Source organism: Erithacus rubecula (assembly GCF_903797595.1).
Source record: "Erithacus rubecula genome assembly, chromosome: 6".
NCBI lineage: Eukaryota > Metazoa > Chordata > Aves > Passeriformes > Muscicapidae > Erithacus > Erithacus rubecula.
The window spans coordinates 52,555,257-52,577,553 of NC_136688.1; the positions used below are offsets into that span (position 1 = coordinate 52,555,257).

A 22,297-nucleotide genomic window follows, 5' to 3' on the forward strand; every position below is an offset into this window, starting at 1 on the left:
GTGACTAACACTCTGAGCCCTGAAGTGTCACAAAGCTGACTTAATTGGCTAGGAGGGAACAAAACAAGGCTGAAACACAATCTTCCCCCAAGTGGAAACTGCTATTCACTCCCTTTAGGGTCACTGACCACGAAGTTCCTAAAAGAAACAAGCATCAGTTTCTTTTTCTTTGCTTTTAATTTGACTTAACTTTCTTCTGATCATTGCAACAGAATCAAAAGCAATAATAAGGAGCATGCAAAGTGCATGCAAAGGCTATGAAAGAAATAAGTGAGTAATACTGGGTAGAACTTACTGGTCTTCAAAACAAACGTGCTAGTATCATATCTAGGGAGGACCAGGGTTTTAAGATACCCACTCCCCTAGGGCAATGATACTGGAATAATTTAACATCAGTTTCTGAAGAGCAAGTAAATATTTAAATACTCAGGAGTTGTATTATAGCTGTGCTGGAAAACTGTTCTCTCTGGAGGTAAGAGATCAATTCTCCAATGATGAGAGCACAGGATGTAGCTCTTAGCTTTGTTTCCTAAAAGATGAAACAGAAATCTGCACCTGCAGCAGATAACTATCACCTTTATTATCTAATTTGCATAAAACATTAGCAATCAGCAATGATACAACTAACTTTTCCTTTAGAAATAGGGTGTCTAAATAGACTTTAAAAGGTCACTATTTTGATACAATTTAACTCTGCCTGAATCTCTATTTCTCTTGTGTTCATCCTTCCAGAAACTCCCAGGTCAGAAACCCTTCATTTTACATACCACAACATTTCCAGTGAGAAATGAACCTTACATTTCCAGAAATAACTACCTGTGTGCTGGTACACACCTGCACCTGTCCATTTTGGATACCCAACCTAGCAACAATTCACTCACAAACACAGCTCCAAATCCACTTTCTGAGACCCACCTTTAGGGTTGATTTTATACTGGAGAACACACTAAAACTGAGGCACTCAAAAATTATTTGTCACTTTTCAGTCCAGACGTATCTGGACAGTATCAGACATCATCTGATAAATAAGAGCTTCAGCAGAGGATTCACTATTAATGCTGAACACTTGCATCTGCTTTTGCAAGGAGTTTATGCATTAAATATGAATGAAACATACCGCTCCTCTGGAGTCTCCACATGAAATGTTCTTTCAATTACTGTGGTCCACTGGAGGCATCTAATGATAAATGTGTTTGGTTTAGGTCGCTCTGTCTTCATCAGCTGGCACTCTACCACAATCAAGGAAGAAAGAGTCATGGTACATAAGCAGGTTTAAATAATCATTTGTCTTTATTCTTATCTAGCAAACTGTTGCAATTAATCAGCCATAGAAATCTCTGTAAGTACTTCTTCAGGAGACTTGGGACAATTTACTGTGTTGATGAAACCAATAAATAGCTTGGGAGATAGCCATCTAAGCAGCTCTGAAATCAAATTCTGCTTTGAAAGGATCCACATTTGGTTTGCCCATGGAGGTAAGCAGAAATGTGATGTGATAACACAGAAGCCATTCAGAGTCAGGTCCCATACTCTAAAGGTCATCCAGAGCACAGCACACGGCCAAAGTCATTTGATAATGCAGCAATTACATATACTGAAACTAAAGTCAAGTCCCCACCTTCCCTCTTACTGACTTTCCCACATAAACCCCTGTCCGAGGTTCCAGGGAGCTGCAAGAGAATGTCTGATCATTCTGCAGCAACCTGATGAAGACCAGCCTCAGCATTTCCAGTTCTCAAACACTAGAGGGAACATTAAACTGCAAAGGCACCCCCTGAGAAGACCCTGCTCCAAAAGCCTTTGGGGAGCTGCTGCCGTGGATGCTGCATGGACACGCAGCTTCCACCACTGCCAGGGTTTAAGCACAGCCTGAAAAGGCTACAGAAGTACAGCTACATGCTAAGCCACCACTTCCTTCATCAAAATGTTCTGTTGAGAGCTGAGTGTAATTTTTTTTTTTTTAATTTTTAAATCACATCTACTATTTTAAGCTTCTTAGGATGTTACAAGTGTTTATCCTTCAAATTTGGGCCAGAAAATGCTCCTGATAAAGGGTACACTTTAGCTCTACTAAGAGAGATCTGAAAAACAAAAGAAAATCAATTAAATAAGAACAGGAGCCAAACCATCACATTTCTTAGATAAACATTAATAGAAAAGCTAATTAATTAAACAGATCCTGCTAAAAGAAAGTCAAACTAAAAAACTAAGTGAGCAGGGGGGAAATATAATTGTGGAAGTTTTTTTTCTTGCATTAAACTATTTTCCTTGCAGTTAATGAAACCACAAGCTGGCTGTTATTTGGCCTTCAGCTTCTAAATTGGTTTCTAAATAAATAAAAAGGCACTATGAAGACAGGAAGAAATTTCTGTTTTCTGCTAGAGCTATCAACTTCCTCCACCATCAGCAACGTGCAAGTGGAGGACAGAATCCACCATAATAACAGTACCCGTTACACTAAGGCTACACTGGTACCATTAGGTTAATTTCATTATTGTGTAAATTTAGAACGCTCAGTTTTAAGTTCAAGCTCTTAATTAGCACCAAGATAAAATATTTACTGCCAGTGTTTTTGAGCGCTGTATTTTTTGCAATATATTTCATGCCTCATTTGCTGCTGGAATTATAAGCTTTTCAATTAGTAACTCTGCATTTTTCAAGACAAGAAAATATAATTTTTCTTTAATAGCACGCTGAGGTTATACTGCTTCCTACTAAAGCACTCCAATTAGATAAGAGAAAGTTTATTAATGAGTCACGCAGAGGCTTTAGCGCAATAAAGGGCACTCCTTCATTCAGATTAAACAACTTCCACACAGCGATGCAGCCGGGCTGGATTTGGCCTCCCAGCCACTCCATCCTCTCACAGAATGGCAACAAGAGCCAAACACAACTGCCTGGGCTGGCGCAGCCCTGTCAGCCTGGTGCTGATAAATTCTGCTCCAAAGATTGCACTCCTGCTCCCAGACCTCCCACCTCCCTTTAGCTGCCCTTCTTTTTTTGTTGTTTGTTTGTTCTGCCTCCCATTTTTATCTGCTTGACGTGATTAGATGAAGGCTGGGGTTGTCCCCTAGGAGCCTGCACAATGCAGCCCTAAAGCACTGAATCTGGCTGAAGACTCAAAAAAACATCAGGCTATTTCCTAACCTTGTGCTAATCCAGAGCTGTTCTCCCATACTTACCCCGAAGTACAACATTATAAAGAAATAAACAGAGAGGTTTTGCTTAGATTTTAAAAACACTTTAGATTCATATTCTGAAGTAACTGCATAGATATTTAAACTAGCCATGAGCTCTTGATTTAACCATTTGATTTTAGCATGATAAACCACACAAGGTATTTTCTGTCATAGACAAGAACCAATTACATGTCACTCTTCCCCTAAATCAGCACTGTCCATTGATATTTGTTAAGCTTGCTGATCCAGCAATCTTTAAGGCATACAGCAAGATGAATAATAGAGATTTGTCAGTTAATAACCACTATAATTCAAGAATGTCACCCAGAATTGTTTTGTTTAGTGAACAATATGCTGTCTAATTACGCTGCTCAATCATAACAGCACATATCAAGAAATACAGAAGGCTTTACTTTTAAATTGCTTTACCGAAGTGTTGTACCACATAGGTTCTACAAAGTTTGAAACTACCACTTATTTCTCACCATATATGATAACCACATGGATTTTATCAATGAAATGAATGAAGAGTAGATTTTTATTACTTTTAAACCAAATTCACTGCAGTTGAAGCTAGAGAAGCACCAAATCCACCTTCTCTGATCATCAATATAATACTGCAACGTGCACCTCTCCAGCAGAGCACAGACAGATGCTGTGTAGTATTGGGTCTGATTTATGGCATGTTTGGGGATTCTGCTATAAAACATTCCATTTCAAATAAGGGCTGAGGGTCACTACCCACTTTGAAGGAAGCTTCTCCTGTGAAACAGGCCAACATAAGTACTCCCCATTTGCAATAGAGTAAGTACTATAAACAGCAGCCTGTTAAAATTATTTAAATTTCTCTAAAGAACCTTTTGATTCTTTCCTGGCTTTGGTCTTTTAAAGTAAGTAGGACAGAGAAATTGTTCCTAACAGGAATAGACACCAAGGCATTCAAATGTAAATTACCATTTTGTATTTGAAAGACACTTAGTATTATCCCAGTGACTTTCTAAAATGTCATAATATTTGCTTTCCCAGCACTTAAGCTAAAAGGCAGATTACTTTCGATGAAAGTGTCAAACTGCTCCCTATATAATGACATCACACTTAAAACAATAATGTCAAGGAAGAATCCTTCCTATTCCTGCTCTGGTTTCTTTAAGGAAAGGTATGGAGAAACAAAGAAAACGGGAAGAAAAAAGGAAAAAGGCAAATAAGGAAATAAGAATGATGAAGAAATAAAACTTTCTGAAGACAGGAGTATTATGTTGAAGTGTGTGCTTTCTGCCAGCACCACTGGGTAGATTCAACTCTGAACTGTTCAGCACGCCAAAATTGAGGAGCCAGGAGCACCAAGTTACAGACCTGCACAAAGGTGGCTCTTAGTAACAGCAGACAAAAAAATCCAACCACTAATCTGGCCATCCTGTGCCCTCTGAAAAATGCTTGACTGCAGACACACAGTCCTGTCCCAAAAGGAGCTCTCGTATTGTTGAGCAATTATGCTTTCAGCAGTACAACAAAACCACCACAGTCCATCTTCCTTTTTGACAGCCGGGAGAAATAATCCCTTTCTAACAGGAACAGCCTCTCTCTCCATGTGGTTTTTCACAATATACTGCTTTTCTCAGCTATATGGTTTTAAAGGCTTATAACCTAATAGGGAGACATACATGATAATCCGAGATTACAATCAGTATGAAGGCTACTTATCTCACAGATTTACAACTCAGGCTCTACTGGTTATTCATCTGCAGGAGCTCTGGAGCAGAGACTTTAGTTACAGACTTTTTTATTCCTTCTAACCTATTAGTAGTAAAGTACAGAACACAAACACAAATAAGATTCAAAAATCTCAGTTAAACATTCAGGGACCATGTTTCACGAGTGTTACTTTGGGTTCTTTTGTGTTTGGTTGTTGTTGGTTTTTTTTTTTAATAAATCATTAATAGGTTAATTCCAGAGAAAATAAACTCCTTAAATAAAGCAAACATTGGTATATGGCTATTTTAAAAGAAAAATTAGATGGAAAAAATTGTTTTAAAGAAATAGTAAGCCTTTCTCTAGCTAGAGTCGCTTAGAAACAAGTTTGCAAAAATGTATGATTAAAACCCTCACAGACCAAAAGGAAAAGGCTAGTGTAGGAGAAAGAAGAGATTGTCAAGTGCATGTAAATCACACAGATTTATTGCTAATACTTCCTTCATACCTGTTAAAGACAGGTGGCCATTAGTAATCTTCTGTCATAGCTTTCTCATGAATTATTTCCCACTTCTCATGTGCTCTGACAAAATCACTCATAGGAATTTTATACTACAAGTATAAATATATAATAAATAATAAAATTCCCCTTTAAAAAAACCCTCCTTTTACTTGCAAAGATAAAAAAGCCTACATTTTTGTACAGCAGAAGAGGGCAAAGATTCTAATCAGAAACATGGGACCACTTCCAAAGAACAGACTGACAGAGACAGCCTGCCATCTCATTAAAAAAAAAAAAAATCTGGTTCACTAATTAACAAAAAAAGTCAGGGCTATCATGTTCTCTTGGAGGAAAAGAAAACAGAAGGATTAATTTTTACAAAATGTTTAATCTAAATTCCCCCCACCTTTCAGTGGCAGGAGGCTCCTACAGGCCTGTGCTCTGGCCTGAGCCTTCCTCCAGAGAAGCTCAAATTCATTCACACTAATGTGACATGTTAACCTAAATGAAAGGATCAGGCAAGCAGGTTCAAAGGGAGAGCCTGTGCTGCAAAATACATCCCAACAGTGATCCCTGAGATGAGCTCAGCTGTTCAGAGCCTGGTGCTAATAACAGCAAGTTTGTGGGTTCAATCCCCATATGGGCCATTTACTTGAAGAGTTGGACTCGATGATCCTTGTGGGTCTCGTCCAACTCAGAATATTCTGTCAATCTGTGAAAGTGTAGAGGGCACCCAGAAGGGACAGAAGTGCTGGCAGCACTGCTTGCTACTGCCTATATGAGAAATTAAATCCTGGTGGGGAAACAGTGGCTTCTGTGGGCCCAAATCCACAATAATGACTTCTAGCAAGAAGGTCCCACCCCAGCCTTCAAGGCCTTCCTGACCTGCCACCAGGCAAGAGCCTGCCTGTTCACCAGGCAAGAGCCACTGCTAGGAACATCCTCCCACCAGGCAGCCCAGGATGCCTTCACAGGGACTACAACTGATCTACAGCCATGTGCTGTGTCTTCTCTGACAATGCTCCGATGCCATGGTAACAAAACCTGTTTATCTATAAATGCTGAGACTGATGGGCTCAATCTGACAAAAAGCACCATATTCCTGTTGTGAAAACTGATTTAAGTTAACCCATTTTAAAGGCAACTTGGACAAAGAAAAGGCAATGAACACATTTTTTACTCCTTAGCACTGAGCTGCCCACGTAATGCAGTTAGCAGCAAGAGGGTGGAAGTGTCCTCCAGAAAGTGCATTTGTTAAAAGCCTCTGGCTATAGACCAACTACTGAATTAATTTATGAATTAATGGCTTTCTGCTGCTTTGCTTTACCTTCTTGATCTGTAAGAAGATACCAGTCTAAAGAGGAAAGTACCATGTCATTACTGAAATGAAAACACTACGACAATTTTGCCTCTTAAATGAGACAAAGAGCCCCAAAGCACTCTTGGAATCCTGCACAGAGGCACCAGGCAACAGCATGTCCATTATTTATTCCCATCATCACTCAGAACAGGTATATGCTGCTTCTGGAGGAAAAATAATGAACAATTCCATTAATTCCTACTGCTGCCCAGCCCTCTTCCAGGAGCAGGGTGTTTCAAAATAAATACTTGCTTAATGATCAGCTACAAAGATGAACCCCCTGTATTTTGAGCTACCTTGTAATGAAGAGGGAAAGCCCCTACACTTCTCTCTGCAGAGCTTTGCTTCCAGTAGTGTTCACCAGGAACATGGAACAGATCATTGTTAATAACAGGTGCCACAATGATCTATTTTTAAGTGGTGGAACGAGACACAGGCAGATCATGAGACAGGAAAGATTAAGAACAGGAGAAAATAAAAGCTGGAAGTATACAGCGAAAGGTTAAAAACATGAGCAAGAAAAGGAAATTATCTTCAGAGTCTTCTATCACATCCTGTGCTACAGCACCTGAGCAAAGTCGGAAATTTTGCATAATAGAGAGTGCAGAGGTTAGGAGATGTTATTATTTCCAAACCATTTTGTTGGCTTTGATAGAAGAACTACGGGTTTGTGTTCAAAATTTAGAAAATCTAAGTGTGTTTCACTAAAACCTGTGCTCACTCTGTATTTTCTTATGCTAACAATTAAATAACTCTGACCTATGTCAATACCATTGGAATCCAGATCTGGTGGCAGAAATGCTTCTGCTGTACCTACCTGCCACGTACATGCACCTGAATGAATTTCCACTTCAAAGCAATTTGCTGACTAACATATATACATACAAAATATTAACAAATAACCCCATTTTTTTCAATAACCAGAAATAGTGGTTTAATTACTAGAAAACTTTAAAGAAAGAAAAAAAAGCAGAGAATCAAACCTCCACATTACAATGATTCCTGAGAAACACAGTGGGATTCACCAGCTCAAATAAACACACTTAGTGTTTAGATACATCGCTCTGGTCAGATCTGAATGTTACTGATGCAGCTTACCAGCTATGTTACAAGAAGACACCAATCCCCAACTGGACAAGGGAGCAGCTACAAACACTTACGAGCTACTGAGAAGTTATTTAAAGGTGATTCCCTCTGGTCAACATCCTGTGGCCGTTCCTTGTAGCCGATGAAGGTGCCATCGTTCTTCAACAGAAAATACCGCGGCCTCCATGTCTTGATGTATTCTCCTGGAAAGAGAGGATGGGCAAAGGGAAACAACATCAGAAAACACACCAAAACACTGACACACCAATAATTTCTGTTAATATTGGAACTATATGTCATCCTGACAACAGCAGTTTTAAGAACACTCCGTTCAGTCTGATACAAACAGTGGAAAAATACAGGCACTGAGTCACATACTGATAGCAATGTTAGCCATAAAAATGGGTCTTCATGAAAGGTAAACAGCTATGTTTTGTTCTTCCATCTACTTTGATTTCCATTCAAATTCTGCAACATCTGCCTTAAATGCATTTTAAATTTTAAAAAAATCAGAGCAGATGTCCTATGTATTATTTTTGCTATTGTCATTTTTCATACTGACAAGTGGAGAAATTTTTTCATTTACATTTTGCAGCGCAAGTATTTTAAACAACAATGGGTAATTTACTAATTAGTCAACTGCTTTATCAAACCAACAGTCACTTTCAGACCATAAGAAGATAATTCTCTGCTTATGTTACATAACATCACTCACTTCTCTCACAACATCTCAAGCATGAAACACAAGATGATATATCACAATACGAAGGGGAAAACACTGGATGATGTATAGCCACCACAAAGTTGAAAACAAACATCTACTCTGAAAGATATGCCACTTTTCTTTGTCTGAGGAAACACCCATTGCTCACACCATGCTACTGCTCATCTGAGTAACCTGCACAGGTGATACTTGTGTAATGTGTTACAGCCACATTCAAAATGTTCAGCAGCACAATACAAAGAAAATAGTTAATCAAAACCTCAGTTATTTACTGGATTTATTATGCTGGTCTTCAGGGAAGGAAGACAAAAGTCCACCAGTAGCTCTTCTGGATGACTGTCAGTATACCTCAGTTTTTTGCCTATTGATCAGATCATTGTTTTCTGAGGCAGTCTCTCAAGAACCTCAAATAGCTTTCCATGGTGCCAAGCTGCCCCTAGAAGGTCCTGCAGTAATGTTTCTACTCAATTGAGTCACAAAAATCTCATTCAAGAATTCTCAACACAGTACTGGTCATACTTTTCCAATTCTGCTCACCTCAACAACTGATTTAAAAATTTTAAAAGCAAATGGTCCACTACAAAGATCCACAGTCACCCATCAGCCATACCCTCCTCCCTTCTGTACTGTTTCTCACCGAAATGAGAAAGGGGAGATAAGGGAACCTGCTAGGAGCTGAACTCCTTTCCAGCCTGCCACAGCAGGACCACACCTATGCATCCTGTAATGCTGCCCTGCAGTAATTGGTGCCCAGTGCCCACAGGTTCACCTGCTGGCAAGCTCTTCAAACAACCAACAGTGAGAGAAGGCTCACCAGATTTATTGGCTCTGGCAACCTTCTGCTGCTCTCCTGTTCTCCCAGGCTCTTCTCATACTTTCCTGCTGCTCAGCTTTCCTCTGCTGGTAATTTCTCTCCCAGCAAAGTGCACCCTGCCCCAGGAACTCCCTTGCAGCTGCTTTGTCTCCTTCCTCTCCCCACAGACCTCCTCTCCGTCTGTGGTGCAGTTTCAACCGGCTCCGGGCAGCAGCTGTGCCACTTCTCAGTTCACACTCATCCTTCTCCCTCCTGCACACAGAAGCAACCCTGACACACACACAACACAGACACGGGTGTGCACAGCCCCCACCAGCTGCTTTCACCTCTTTAGTCCTCACTGGGATTTTAATTTTCTAATCTAAAGCAAAAAAACTAAGAGCTGTTAGAGGGAGTCCCACAGTGCCACCTTTGCAGTGGCCATGTCTGCAGAAAATACCCATTTGAACTGATGAAACTGAGGTATGGGGCAAGAAAGAGAAGAGAAAAGGAGCACAAACCTTCTCATTGTTCCTTTTAGAGATGGCTGTTACTGCTGAAGGTATTACACCAAGCTATAAGGCATTTACAAAAGTGTCATCATCATTCCAGAAATTTCAGAAGAATTCATCTGTCATGGTTTAACATTTATAGGCAAGGAGGCAAATGTAGAAGGTTTTGTTGTCATCATCTTTTTAATTCTGACCTTAATTAAATGCTGAAAACTTTCTGGGATCAGCAGGAGATTATGATGCCTTTCACATTTAAATTATCAGTCCAACTCATCCCAGATCAGTGAGATTACTCCAATCTCATTACTATTACACCACAGATGTGACTACAGAAGATTCGTGGCATGCTCAGCCCAGCTCCTGAGTAGAGGTTTGCCAGGTAAGCAGGTTGGGGGGTGGCTGCCCAGACTATCAGGATTTTGGAACATGCTATTACCTACCTGACTTGGTATTTTCTTCTCTTGCATAAAGCACACCCAGGAGACCTAATGAGCACCACATACTCCTTTTCATATCCGTACTTAGGACTAAATCCAGATTGGATGGGCAAAAAATATCTGAACACAGACAAGACCAAGAGTTTCTACTTCCCTTACTCCCTAATTCATACTGCACATCTTCCCCACTGGCATTTACAGAAAGGGCATCAATTTTTTGCAGATTCTGAAATTATTATCTGGTTATTTGCAGTGAAGTATACTTAAACAGAATTACACTGTACTGTCACAGAAGACTTTCTCTGAGATTAGATGCTTATGTTTGGCTCTTACTTTCTTACAGCTTTATCCCACCGATCTGCTTCTCTGTTAGAAACACATCCTCTAACAGGATTAATCACACATCTTTAAAATGGTGCATTCCATACATATATAGCATCCTCCTCCACACTCACTGCTTCTGTATGAAAAATCAAGGATTTCATTACCACTAGTCTTTCTGCAGGGATCATTCTTCCTGGATCTTCCTTTAAGCATTGCTGCAGCTGGTTATGATTCCTGATTCACCTTTTTAATTTGCAAATAAGTACTATGATTGTATTTAAAATGTTTTCCACATGTCTGGAGCTTAATGAATACTGTAATATGGCAATCGAACACATTATTGATTATTGTTCTTGCCAAGAAGAGTATGAGGCACAGTGCAGCATCTGTGGTACAAATTTTTATTATATAACTCACTGAGGCTGTACTTCTGCATTCTATAAAAAAGTGGCAAGACACTGCCTGGTATGTGACTTCTCAAAGAGATGATCTCCAAGTAAAATTTTACATTCAAGCCTGAGCAAGCTATCATTCTTATACAGAACCTTGGACACACATTCACCAACAGTCTTCAAAAAGATGTACAAAGTGCATATTCTTAAGGAATAAGTTTATATTTCTATGATTAGCTAAAAGACTACACATGGCCTACAGCCCACGAGGACCGCAATAAAAGGTGACAATAAATCTGAGTACTGCAGGCAGAAAAGGAGTTTATCAATACAGACAAAAAAATAATTATGTGGAACTGCTGGGACAAAGCTGTCTGAAAAACATCAACACCTTTTCCTTCCTCCAATATACTCAGCAAGCTGTCATGCCTCAAGAGTGAACTGAGCTGTTTCAATTTTTGCCTTGTGTTCTTTGTTCCTGTTGTGGTTTTGTTTTTCAGAATCACAAGAAGAAGTTACTTTAAGTCACTAATATTAGCAGTTGTGTAGTCACACTAGAAAGAGTGGTACTGAGTACAGTAAATGCAAGCATGTGTGGCAAATTCTATCAGACAACACTAAAAAAAAAAAAAAAATAATGATCCACCATGGAAAAGTGAACAATTTACAAAGCAAAACATTTTTTCCTCTGTGATTCATTGCTTGTGTAATGCCCTGGCAGAGCCTTCTTTGTTTTCAGTAACAGAATGCTAACACTGCAGAGACAGGAAAGCAAAAGCATGGGTTATAAATCCTACATATAAAATCCTGGAACCAAACAGACTCCTCTGTAGCTTGCTAGCTTTATTATTTAAAATCTTTATGTACCATTCTGTTTACTCCAAGCAATTTCCAAATTGCAAAGATTCCCAAACTGTATATATCTGGAAATATACACAAAGATTGTTATAGACTGATTTCCCTTTATTGCCTTGTGTCTGCCCCCACACACTGCACATTAAAATACTTAACACACACTCAGAATGTAAATCCATCTCATGCCAGAAAAGCTTTTTCGCTGTAACACATACTGCAAAGCACACTTATGCCTGAATATTTCAGAAAAACTTAAACACAAAACTCCTTTGGTTCATGAAAAGTTAATTCTACTGAGGATTTACAATAATGCAGGGTTAGATTATTTTCCTCTCCTCTCCACAACAGTATCTCACCGAATCTGGAGCTGTCTACCACTGATAGAGTGTCTAACATCAGAAACAGCTGCCACTCCCTGGGAAGCTCACGGGGTAAGTGGAGAATAATGAGCAGCAAGCACCAGCAGAACAAAAGAAAATCCATCTTTATTTACCAACTGCTGCATGCTTGTTGCTGCATCAAGCTCATTCAAAGCCAACACCACACCCTTTAATTCAGAACAGACTATATTTAAGAAGCCTCTGCTTTTGTTTTAATCAACTCATACATACCAATGGTTTGAAAAAAAAAATTCATTAGGTTAACCAAGTCAGCATCCAATGCTACCCTTGATACTTACAAAAGCACCCGACCGACTATTAACTTTCTTATAGCCCAAAGTTACCAAGTAACAAGCCCAGGAGCACTGACTGAAAACAAAGTCTCAGTTATATGAAATGCAGTCAAGTGGCTACCACAAATCTACCAATAAATAATGCATTAAACTTTCTGCTCTGAGCATCAGAAGTAGCACCTTTAATTGCATTTAAGCATAACACTAAAAAAATGAGAGCTTTGGAGTTATGCAAGCCTTCTGTACATTCCCACACGCTCTGATGATGCACGGCACTCCCTGCTTGTACAGCCCCAGTTCCTGTCCGAGGCAACATGAAAGTTATGCCAATCCAGCGCTAATGTGCCACCCATCAAAGGCCCAGTGACTCACTCCTGAGCCTCAATGGCCATGAGAAGTGGTCTGCATCCTGTCGGCCTAATAAGGGCTCGGAAAACAGATGCCAATTTCCTTAAAGACGTGAAGCTTTCAGGAGCTGCCATCTCGTTCATGCTGAGGAGTTGGATGGGGATTTACAGTTAATTCTTACTGCTTGAGTAAACTGAGTAAGTGTCCACTCGCTTCAAAACCAGCTGAAATCAAAACAGATTTGGAAAAAAGAAAGCAGGACTTGAAAACTTGCCTTTGCATTTCTAAAGCACTCAGAAGCAAACCCTTTCCAAGTGCAGGGAGCTAATTCTGGATCTTAACGACCTGACACCAAACAATTAAGTCTAGGGTGACCCGAATGAAAACTCTCAGCTCAAATATGTTTTATTTTTTATAAAAATAGCTGCACAGACACCCACCAGGCTGGTGCACCACTCTACACTCCCTTTAGCAAACTGTCAGAACAAGATATTTAAACACAGTAGATTTTCGGTAGCTTGGCAAAATCAAAAAGAAAGAGGGGGAAAAAAAAAAAAAAAAGAGGTTATGTTAATGTCTTTCCCAAGACGCTGGCGGAGAGAGGAGGACCTCTGGTCTGTCTGCCTATTCAGAGGCGCGGCGAAGGGGCCGGTTCTTTGATGGGTTTTTGGGCCCCTCTCTGGAAGCCTCCTCGGCCACGGCCTCCAGCGTACAGCTGCAGAGGCGCTCCCTGTGCCTAGAATCTCAATGAGGCGGCCGGGCTGCCGACAGGGCTGCTCCGGCGGGGAAGGTCACCCGCAGCCACGGCCCCTGCGCCAGGGGAACAGCTCGGCTCCTCCGAGCAGGGACAGCACTGCACAGCTCGGCTCCTCCGAGCAGGGACAGCACTGCACAGCTCGGCTCCTCCGAGCACCGGCACTGCACAGCTCGGCTCCTCCGAGCACCGGCACTGCACAGCTCGGCTCCACCGAGCACCGGCACTGCACAGCTCGGCTCCTCCGAGCACCGGCACTGCACAGCTCGGCTCCACCGAGCAGGGCCAGCACTGCACAGCTCGGCTCCTCCGTGCAGGGACAGCACTGCACAGCTCGGCTCCTCCGAGCACCGGCACTGCACAGCTCGGCTCCTCCGAGCAGGGCCGGCACTGTACAGCTCGGCTCCTCCGAGCAGGGACAGCACTGCACAGCTCGGCTCCTCCGAGCACCGGCACTGCACAGCTCGGCTCCTCCGTGCAGGGACAGCACTGCACAGCTCGGCTCCTCCGAGCACCGGCACTGCACAGCTCGGCTCCTCCGAGCAGGGCCGGCACTGCACAGCTCGGCTCCTCCGAGCAGGGCCGGCACTGCACAGCTCGGCTCCTCCGAGCAGGGCCGGCACTGCACAGCTCGGCTCCTCCGAGCACCGGCACTGCACAGCTCGGCTCCACCGAGCAGGGACAGCACTGCACAGCTCGGCTCCTCCGAGCAGGGCCGGCACTGCACAGCTCGGCTCCTCCGAGCACCGGCACTGCACAGCTCGGCTCCTCCGAGCAGGGCCGGCACTGTACAGCTCGGCTCCTCCGTGCCTGGAATGGCTCTAACGAGGGGTCCCACAGTCCCAAAGGGCTGATTCGGGGCACGACAAATCGGTTTCCCACTTTCTTCCCCCGCGGGCAGTGCGGCTGTGGGGTGCATGGCTGTGACTGACGTGACTGCCAACAGGTTCAGAAGTGCCGCCTCCTCCTCCTTGGTTTCAGCTTTTCTAAACGTCCTGCCGTTTCTCAAGCTCAGAGAAAGTTGCAATACAGGGCACCTGCTCCATTATCGTATCTTGGGGGAATATGGAGAGGGAGGGAATGAGGTGGGCACCAGAGGTGGGAGCGAAGGGTGATGGATGAGACATCTGGCCTTCAAGTGACAAAGGGAGCTGTGGAAGCACAACTCCTGGCACTCCACATCTGCAAATTAACTTCAGAGAGTAGCACATAGCCTAGGTTTAGGGCTTCCCACAAAGCAACGTAGAAAAGTAAACGTACTAGAATCTGCCTGTCTTCAGTTACACAACAGCACAGGTGGGAAACACCTAAGGACAGCAAGGGGTGCTCTGATTCACAAAGCTGGCCATGGGAGAGATGAGAAGCCAGATTATAGAGAAAGAAAAACAGAATCTCATCCAATACTTTCCCTGTGCAGAGGATGGACAAGCACCACGTTCTCAGATTCTATCTCTGCCAAAGGTTTGAGATCACCAGCCAACACCACCACTGCAGAAAATGACACCTCTGTATTTTTTACCACTATACTTCAAATGTATAGTTATGTAAAACTGAAACATGGAGGTTTATATTCTTTTTTTTTTTTTTGCTGAATTTCACTTTAGAAGGTCAAAAATGTTGCCATATTGCTTACAGCAATCAATTTAAGCAATACCAGATATTCCCAAAGGAGCAAAAGAGAATTAATCAGCATGTAAAAAACTCCTTACTCCTACCTTTGGCACAGCTTAGTCAGGCTAGTCCTAACCTACAGCTGTCTCCAGTGGGAGAAGATGTAAATGAAATTTCATTAAAAACAGCAGTTTTAGGGATAGCTACATAAATTACAGGAAAATATAAAGCGATTTCTTAAGCTATACTGAAAACAATCTCAGAGTGAATTGCATCTTCACTACCTCATGGTGTGAACAAAAGGACCTAAAACTACTGAGGTGTCCAACACTATTACAGAAATCTTTTCTGCAATAAACTTGCAAGTACCTACAAGATTTTAACAAAATAAAACATTCCTGTAACAGAAAGTGCCATAGTGTATTTCTCTGCTTTTGACAGGTGCCCAACTCTCTCTCATTTTTATAAATAAATAAAAATGACAGAGGAGGTGTCAGATTCACTGAACTGAATTAAGCATACTTAGAACAATTATTTCTCCCCAAGTAATTTTTACCTTGACACTATGATGGAAAATAGCACAAGCAGCTAACAAGGTACTTAAGCTAATAAGCCTCTGCAAGTTTTTAAATATCTTCCCTTAGAGGAAGAAGGTAGCTACAACTATTCCTCAAGCTCAATCTGAATACAGTATTCAACATTTCTGCAAATCAAGTGCTTAAATACACCCCTGGTACTTATAAAACCAGTATGACTTAGTCCTCCAAGGATTTTATGTCAACTACAAATATAAAGAAAAATAAAAACTAAACCAGAAACACCAAATACACCACACCCTCGTGTATTTTAACAAGGATGGGCTTTTCTAGACAGCATCTGAAAGTTGATTCAATTATTTTACCTTTTCACCTAAGGATCCTTAGGTATGACTCTTGTGCTTATCTGAACACATGCCTGATTTGAATAACACAATTCCAGTTTTGTTCTTTAGTAAATCCCCTCCCAGAGTGTTTGAGGGGACAAAGTAAAAAACACACAAACCAAAGCACTTCCAGAACAAATTAAGACTGAAATCAGTTTTTTAACTTGTATTCCTCAAGCGACCTAAACATAGGAGATGTTCAGGAAAAGCATCATTAATTGATTAAAAATTATTTTAGGTCCATTCCCTCACTCTGCCCCATTAAAAAAAGATTAGGTGAGTCAAAGACTTGGGAAAGAGTGAGTTTTATGATGCATTTATTTTCTTTATGAACATTAAACCTAGAAAGCACTCAGCAAAGGTTCTTCATTAAAATCCTGAAGCTGGTGAGGCTGAGAGATCTGGGGGGTGGGAGCCCCCCCAGGGAGAAAGCAGGATACAGCCACGAAGAAAACAGAAAACATCCACATTGAGGGTGTTTTCATCCACCACTCCTTGAGTCTCTGGCTTGCTCTTCTAGGCTCCCATTACCACATCATTGTGTCATTCACAAAGTGAATCAAAACCTCAGGGAATTGCAAAGAAATGGAGAAAAAAAAATGACTAAAGGACATTAGGGGAGATTTATGGAAACAGCAGTATTTCTAAAATATACACGAACCAACTTCAGAGGCAGTTTAAGGAGGGGGAAAAAGCTCTCTTTATAAAAACTAAGCTGCAGAACCCAGATTTTAATAAATAAGCAATTTATGGAAAAGAAAGAAATTAACACATTGTATTGTTATCCTTTAGCTTCTCGGTTTGAGTCCTAATTTTCAACATAAATGCACAGGGATGTCTTTGGTCACTTACAATAAAAGCTCTACCAGTAATTGTGTGATCATGCTGTGCATCAGGAAATTTCTTAAAAGTGCCAAAAAAATAAAATCAATGTAGAATTTTAAACATGTTTATATGAACTGATAAATATTTTGCTAGAAAGATGAATGAAAGCTAAGTTAAGCAAACATTTCAATGGAAAAAATAAGAAGCAAAATTAAAAAATAGGTGATGCCCTTATAGGGCTGGGGCTAATTTGGACTTCCCTTCTTCATTTTGTCACTAGCAAATCAACAAAATCCTGGAGGAGCACAAGGAGACCATGTTAGTTCTAATAAAAAGTTTCATTTATCTTGAGGCATTTAATGGCCATCAATGGAAAAATTAGGAGCACTTCCCAGAAAGCAAGTCCTAATATTTGTTATCATGGCAACCTCCTGGTTACGCCTCCAAATTTAGTATTCTGCAGATAAGTTTTACTGAGTCACTACCCCAAACTCAGCAATGAAAATCTCCTTCAGATAACAGGAGTGCTGCCTCACTTCAGAGGAATTTTGCAAAGTAACTTAATTGCATGCTGAGAATTTATTAAAGTAACTTCACCACTGAGTAGTTTAAAAGCAGAACAGGAACCTCAGCTCTGGTGCTAAGCTTAGCTGAGTAACACAGGCATAAGAAACTCTGCCAAGCATTTCTGTGCCTTGGACTAAGGTGTATCATCACTGCAAAGCAGAGCACAATCCACACTGCTGCCTTAACAGGGTCACAAGCTATTGCAACTCATTTATTTTTATAATAGATAGTTTAAAATGTTGAGTCTTAATATAACCAAACACCAAAATTCCTGTTGGATTTCAGTGGTACCACAATTTAGCCATGTGACACTGAAACATGTCTAAAATACAACTAAAAACACATACATACAATCATAACTAATTTTTAACCCCTAAGTTATCTATTATATTAAGTTCATTATATTTCTTAACAACTCCACGCTCCAGGAGAGATGCATTTCAGTCACATGAAGATCTGTTTCTTATACAAGGATGAATGAAATAAAGACCAATCTGAAAAAAGACACAGTAAAGACCCACATACCTTGACACTGCTACCATAAATAAATTTCTCTGTTGCCAACAGCACCTTGCTACACACTAAAGTCACATTTCTTTTTAAAAATAGCTAAAAAATGAACAGTATTTCCCACACAGAAGTGGGAAGCAGATGGACACAAAACACGGGAGCTTGAACTACAGTTTCCACTCTGTGGTGCCTCTTACTTTTGTTTTGGGAAAACATGGCTAAAATTCCAATCTTTTCTATTCAAACTACCCCTATAAGCAGTGGAAAAAACAAACATCACCTCCCGCCTGCCCTAAACTCGCAGCAGTTTCTGTGGGCATCAAATCTGGCACTTGCCTCACTGGATCTTCTGAGGTCAGGGACTGCTGCATTGGCTCCACCTTTCCTCCACACCTGGTTTTCCAAGCACAGACACCACACAACTGCTCCTCACCACACACATTCCTTCATCCACCCGAATCCTGAATGCCCCATCCCATAACTGAGCACAGTCCACTCTCTGTAGTTCCATCTTCCCACTCTCACTAGGCTGTCCTCAAAGAACAGAAGCAAAACAAACTCCAAAACACATCCCTTGCCTAACCACATCACAGCTACAGCTGCCATCAGGTGTAGGACTTGCCACAACTACAACAGCTGTCCAGGAAAGTCAGATTGCCGCATTTTGAGAACACAAGAACACATAAATAAAGCTTTAAAATCATATGACATTTGTCTTGTTTATGTATTTTTTTTTTTTTAAGGAGAAAGAAGAAGCCCTACAGGTCACCTGAGGTAACATTCCTGAAGGCCATCTGAGGCTACAGTCGTGCCTCAGGGACTTCTGGCAAGGAAGGTACAGACACACTACAGAAAAGCCTGCATGCAAGCACTGCTGAATGCTTAGCACACCCTCTGTTCTACAGCATTTCCTGCCACTGGATGCTTCCAGCTCAGGTGGCAGCTGCTGGGGACTCCTCTGCCACTCCAGGGGTCAAGCCAAGCAAGGTCACCCTGCAAACTCCACTGCTGCTGGTACTGTGGGAGGGGAGCAGGAGGAGAAAAGGAGGGGGGGGAAATAAAGACACCTTTGAGAGGGAGGAAACCTTGGTAGACATGAGCTGAGATGTCTACAGTTCTGCAGAATTGTAGATGTCTACAATTCTGGCTGAAATAGCTGCATCAGAGCAGTGCTGACAAAGGGACAAGCTGTGTCTCTGATGGGCAGAAGAGAAGAGCAGAGAGAAGCTGAAGCCCAAACCAGACAGTCACCTCAGGCCAAGCCAGTTGTGCCTGTGGCCATCACCAGTCCTCTCCTGCTCCTGTCCCAGCACCAATGCAGGCAGCTGGAAGTGCAGGCTGTGCCCAGTCTGTGGGGTGAGTATGGTCCCCACGCAGGAGCTCGCTGGTGACACGCAGCCAAACCCAGCAAGTTGAAATCTCCAAGCTACATCCTTTAGATACACACAGGAATGTTCCACAGAGCTGACATGGAGCCTGGCTGTGAGCACAGGATCCTGCACTGATCCTGCTCCTTGGCACAGCCAACACTCACAGGAAAATCTTCCTATGTCACACTGGCCATCAAGACTGTACCACCCTCTGGTCTGGGGAAGCTGTAAGGTTTAGATTATTTCCCTATTACTGCTTTTGCACATTTATTTCTCCATCTCCTGTGAGAAAACCTTTTTAACTTCAGAATTATAGCCCAAGTATCAAACTAAGAGACAAAAATGTTTCCAAAAAGCAGTCACTGAACACTTACAATTTTCATTTAACCACAGCATACTAAATGAACCTTGGTTGTGGGCAGACTTATTGCAAATTACAGTTTTCTAAATGAAGACACATTTGGCTATAGAAATTGAACAGTACAGGTAACACCCTTTTAAAAAAGAGATAAAAAGAAAAAAAAAAGAGAACAAAGGATGCAAATGAAAATTACTTTCCTGGTATTTTATTTTGTGGTAAAATTACAGCTCAACTATAAGATTAACTAAGCACAAGTCCACTACTGGGTCGCTATCACTGGTTTGAGAAAATGTTTTTCTATGCACTTTTCTTCCCCTCATCAGAGAATCCAAATTTTCTAGTTTAACAGTTTTCCCAATTTCATAAGAAATGGAAGCCTTTTCAAATAATGAAGACATCTAGTTGTTTAATCACAGATGCAGTACAAGATTAAAATTGCTTCGAAAAATTAATCCTTTATGATAAAGTTTCCCAATGAACATTAAATCAACAAGTCCCACATTTAAGGTATAAAATCTGATTGGAATTGTTGCTCTTCAAAACTACCACATGCTCCTTCCTGTCCTTACTGAAAATGCAGTCTAATTGCTACCTTTGTAAAGAAATACATCCAATATGAACAAGAGTTCTACGAAAAATTCTTGATGGCCTGCAAGGATTGTTAACCCAAAGATAAAATTTACAATAATTTACCATCCAGAAATCAACTGCTCTGCAGATATGCATATATCTCGTTTCATGCAGCAGTTGGAATTTCTACCAAATTTTGGGTGGTGGCAATTAAACAGCTCCATTTGCAGTCCTCTGTTCTTTGCACCTAATTCATCACAGGATGGAGAAAAAGGTGGTTATGGCATTTCCTTAGGTATGATTCCATGTCTTAATTCTTAAAAAGGAAACTGTCAACAGTAAGCTGGAAAAAAGATGAAAAAGCAAAAAAGAAAGGGGTGAGGGAAATAAAACGACTTTTTAAAATGGAATTTAGGATTATAAACATCAATGCCTTTTAGAAAGAGATCCATCCACATTTTCCCCCTTTCTTTGTACTGAAGTTCAATAACATTCTCTCCAAGTTACCAATTTTGAGAAAATCACTGGATAAACACTTGTGTTAACCCAGCTACATGGCTCAGTGCCAAATGTAATGCCAAACTTCCCAGTTGCAAAACGAGCTGTTTTTACACACCAAAGTAACCACGCAGCAGGCCTGCCGAGCCTGAAGACAGCTGACAGAGATGACTGTTGCTGTCCCCCCATTGCACCGACATCCATCCAAATACCAACATCTGCTGTGCTACAATTTACTTTTTACACAACATTTAGCAAAACAGTGCCTCTGACTGCAACATCATTAAGGAAGTAACAACAAATAAATCGCAAAGTCCCATCAGACAATTGTAAAATTAGAGCATAGTTTGCCTCGCATACACTGAGCTTTAGTTCAGACGTGTTGGACTTCAGAAATAATAAGCATTAGAAAGCGTTTTCTTTTATTAAACACACAACACAAAATTCTGTAAACCATGACAAGTGTAATCCATCATTACAGTGTAAATTGCAGTTCTGAGGATATTGACTTGACTCAATCGGCAGAGAAGCAGATGCCTGCGAGGCAGCACAGCCTGCCCGGGACCCTGCAGCAGCCCAGACTCCTAACAGGATTACACCGTGCCTGGGAGTGTAAGCTCTAAATTCAGGGCCCGCTCCTTTCCAAACACTCAGAGCATGTATTTGCACTGCAAAGTAAGGAATTAACATTCCTAGAAACTCAAGTGCCCTTTGCTTTAAAAGCAGGGCTGAGCACGGGGGCCAAGGCAATCGGACACCGCGGCACAGAGGGGAGGTGGGTTCTGGTAGTGAGCCCTGTCACAAACTCACAGCCTGGAGGTTCAAACAAGGATTTTGGCTCCTGAGTGCAAGCCAGGTCTGGGAATGGTTCCACTGTACTGTCCAGCACAGCTCACACCACAGAAGACCCTACATGATCAATGCCCTCCAATCAGTTGTCCTTCAATCCTTCACACTCTATCACTCAGAGTGCAAGTCAAAACGGGGCCACACTGCCACTCTGACACTGCCCCATGGCTCAGGCTTTTATTGGCACACAAGCAAAAGAGGAGGAAGAACAAAGAATTTTAGTCTTCAAAATTGCAACCGATTTTCAAAACCAACTCTTTCTTCCTTCTGTCCCACAGCAATTTTATGAATGCAAAAATAAGCAAAAAAACCCTACCCTCACTTTTCTTTGAAAGGAAGATACTGAAATGAAAATTTTCATGAAAAAACACCTTGGATTTTATTAGGCATCAATTAAAGGGTTTCCCCTCAATCTCTCTGCTACAACTCAATCCTCTAGCATTTTTAATTTTAAAAAAACAATGCTTGAGTTACAGAAAGCAATATTTTTTGTCGGAACAATCAGTCCCCCTACATCTCCAGACAACGTGTCTGTCAGGAACAACAACATACCCAACACTCAGCTCAAGATACAAGAACTTGGCAG

At 41.4% G+C, this 22,297-nt stretch overlaps 1 protein-coding gene across 2 annotated transcripts in view; it reads right to left on the reverse strand.

Moving 5' to 3' along the window:
• Positions 1-22,297, reverse strand: part of AKT1 (AKT serine/threonine kinase 1) — a 76,321-nt gene that overhangs the window by 28,861 nt on the left and 25,163 nt on the right. For both annotated transcript variants that reach the window (XM_079307709.1, XM_079307710.1), the window contains exons 3-4: positions 7,891-8,019; positions 1,118-1,229 (exon numbers count right to left, since the gene is read on the reverse strand). In XM_079307709.1, the coding sequence (XP_079163835.1) occupies positions 1,118-1,229; positions 7,891-8,019 (241 nt within the window). The remainder of the gene's footprint in view (positions 1-1,117; positions 1,230-7,890; positions 8,020-22,297) is intronic.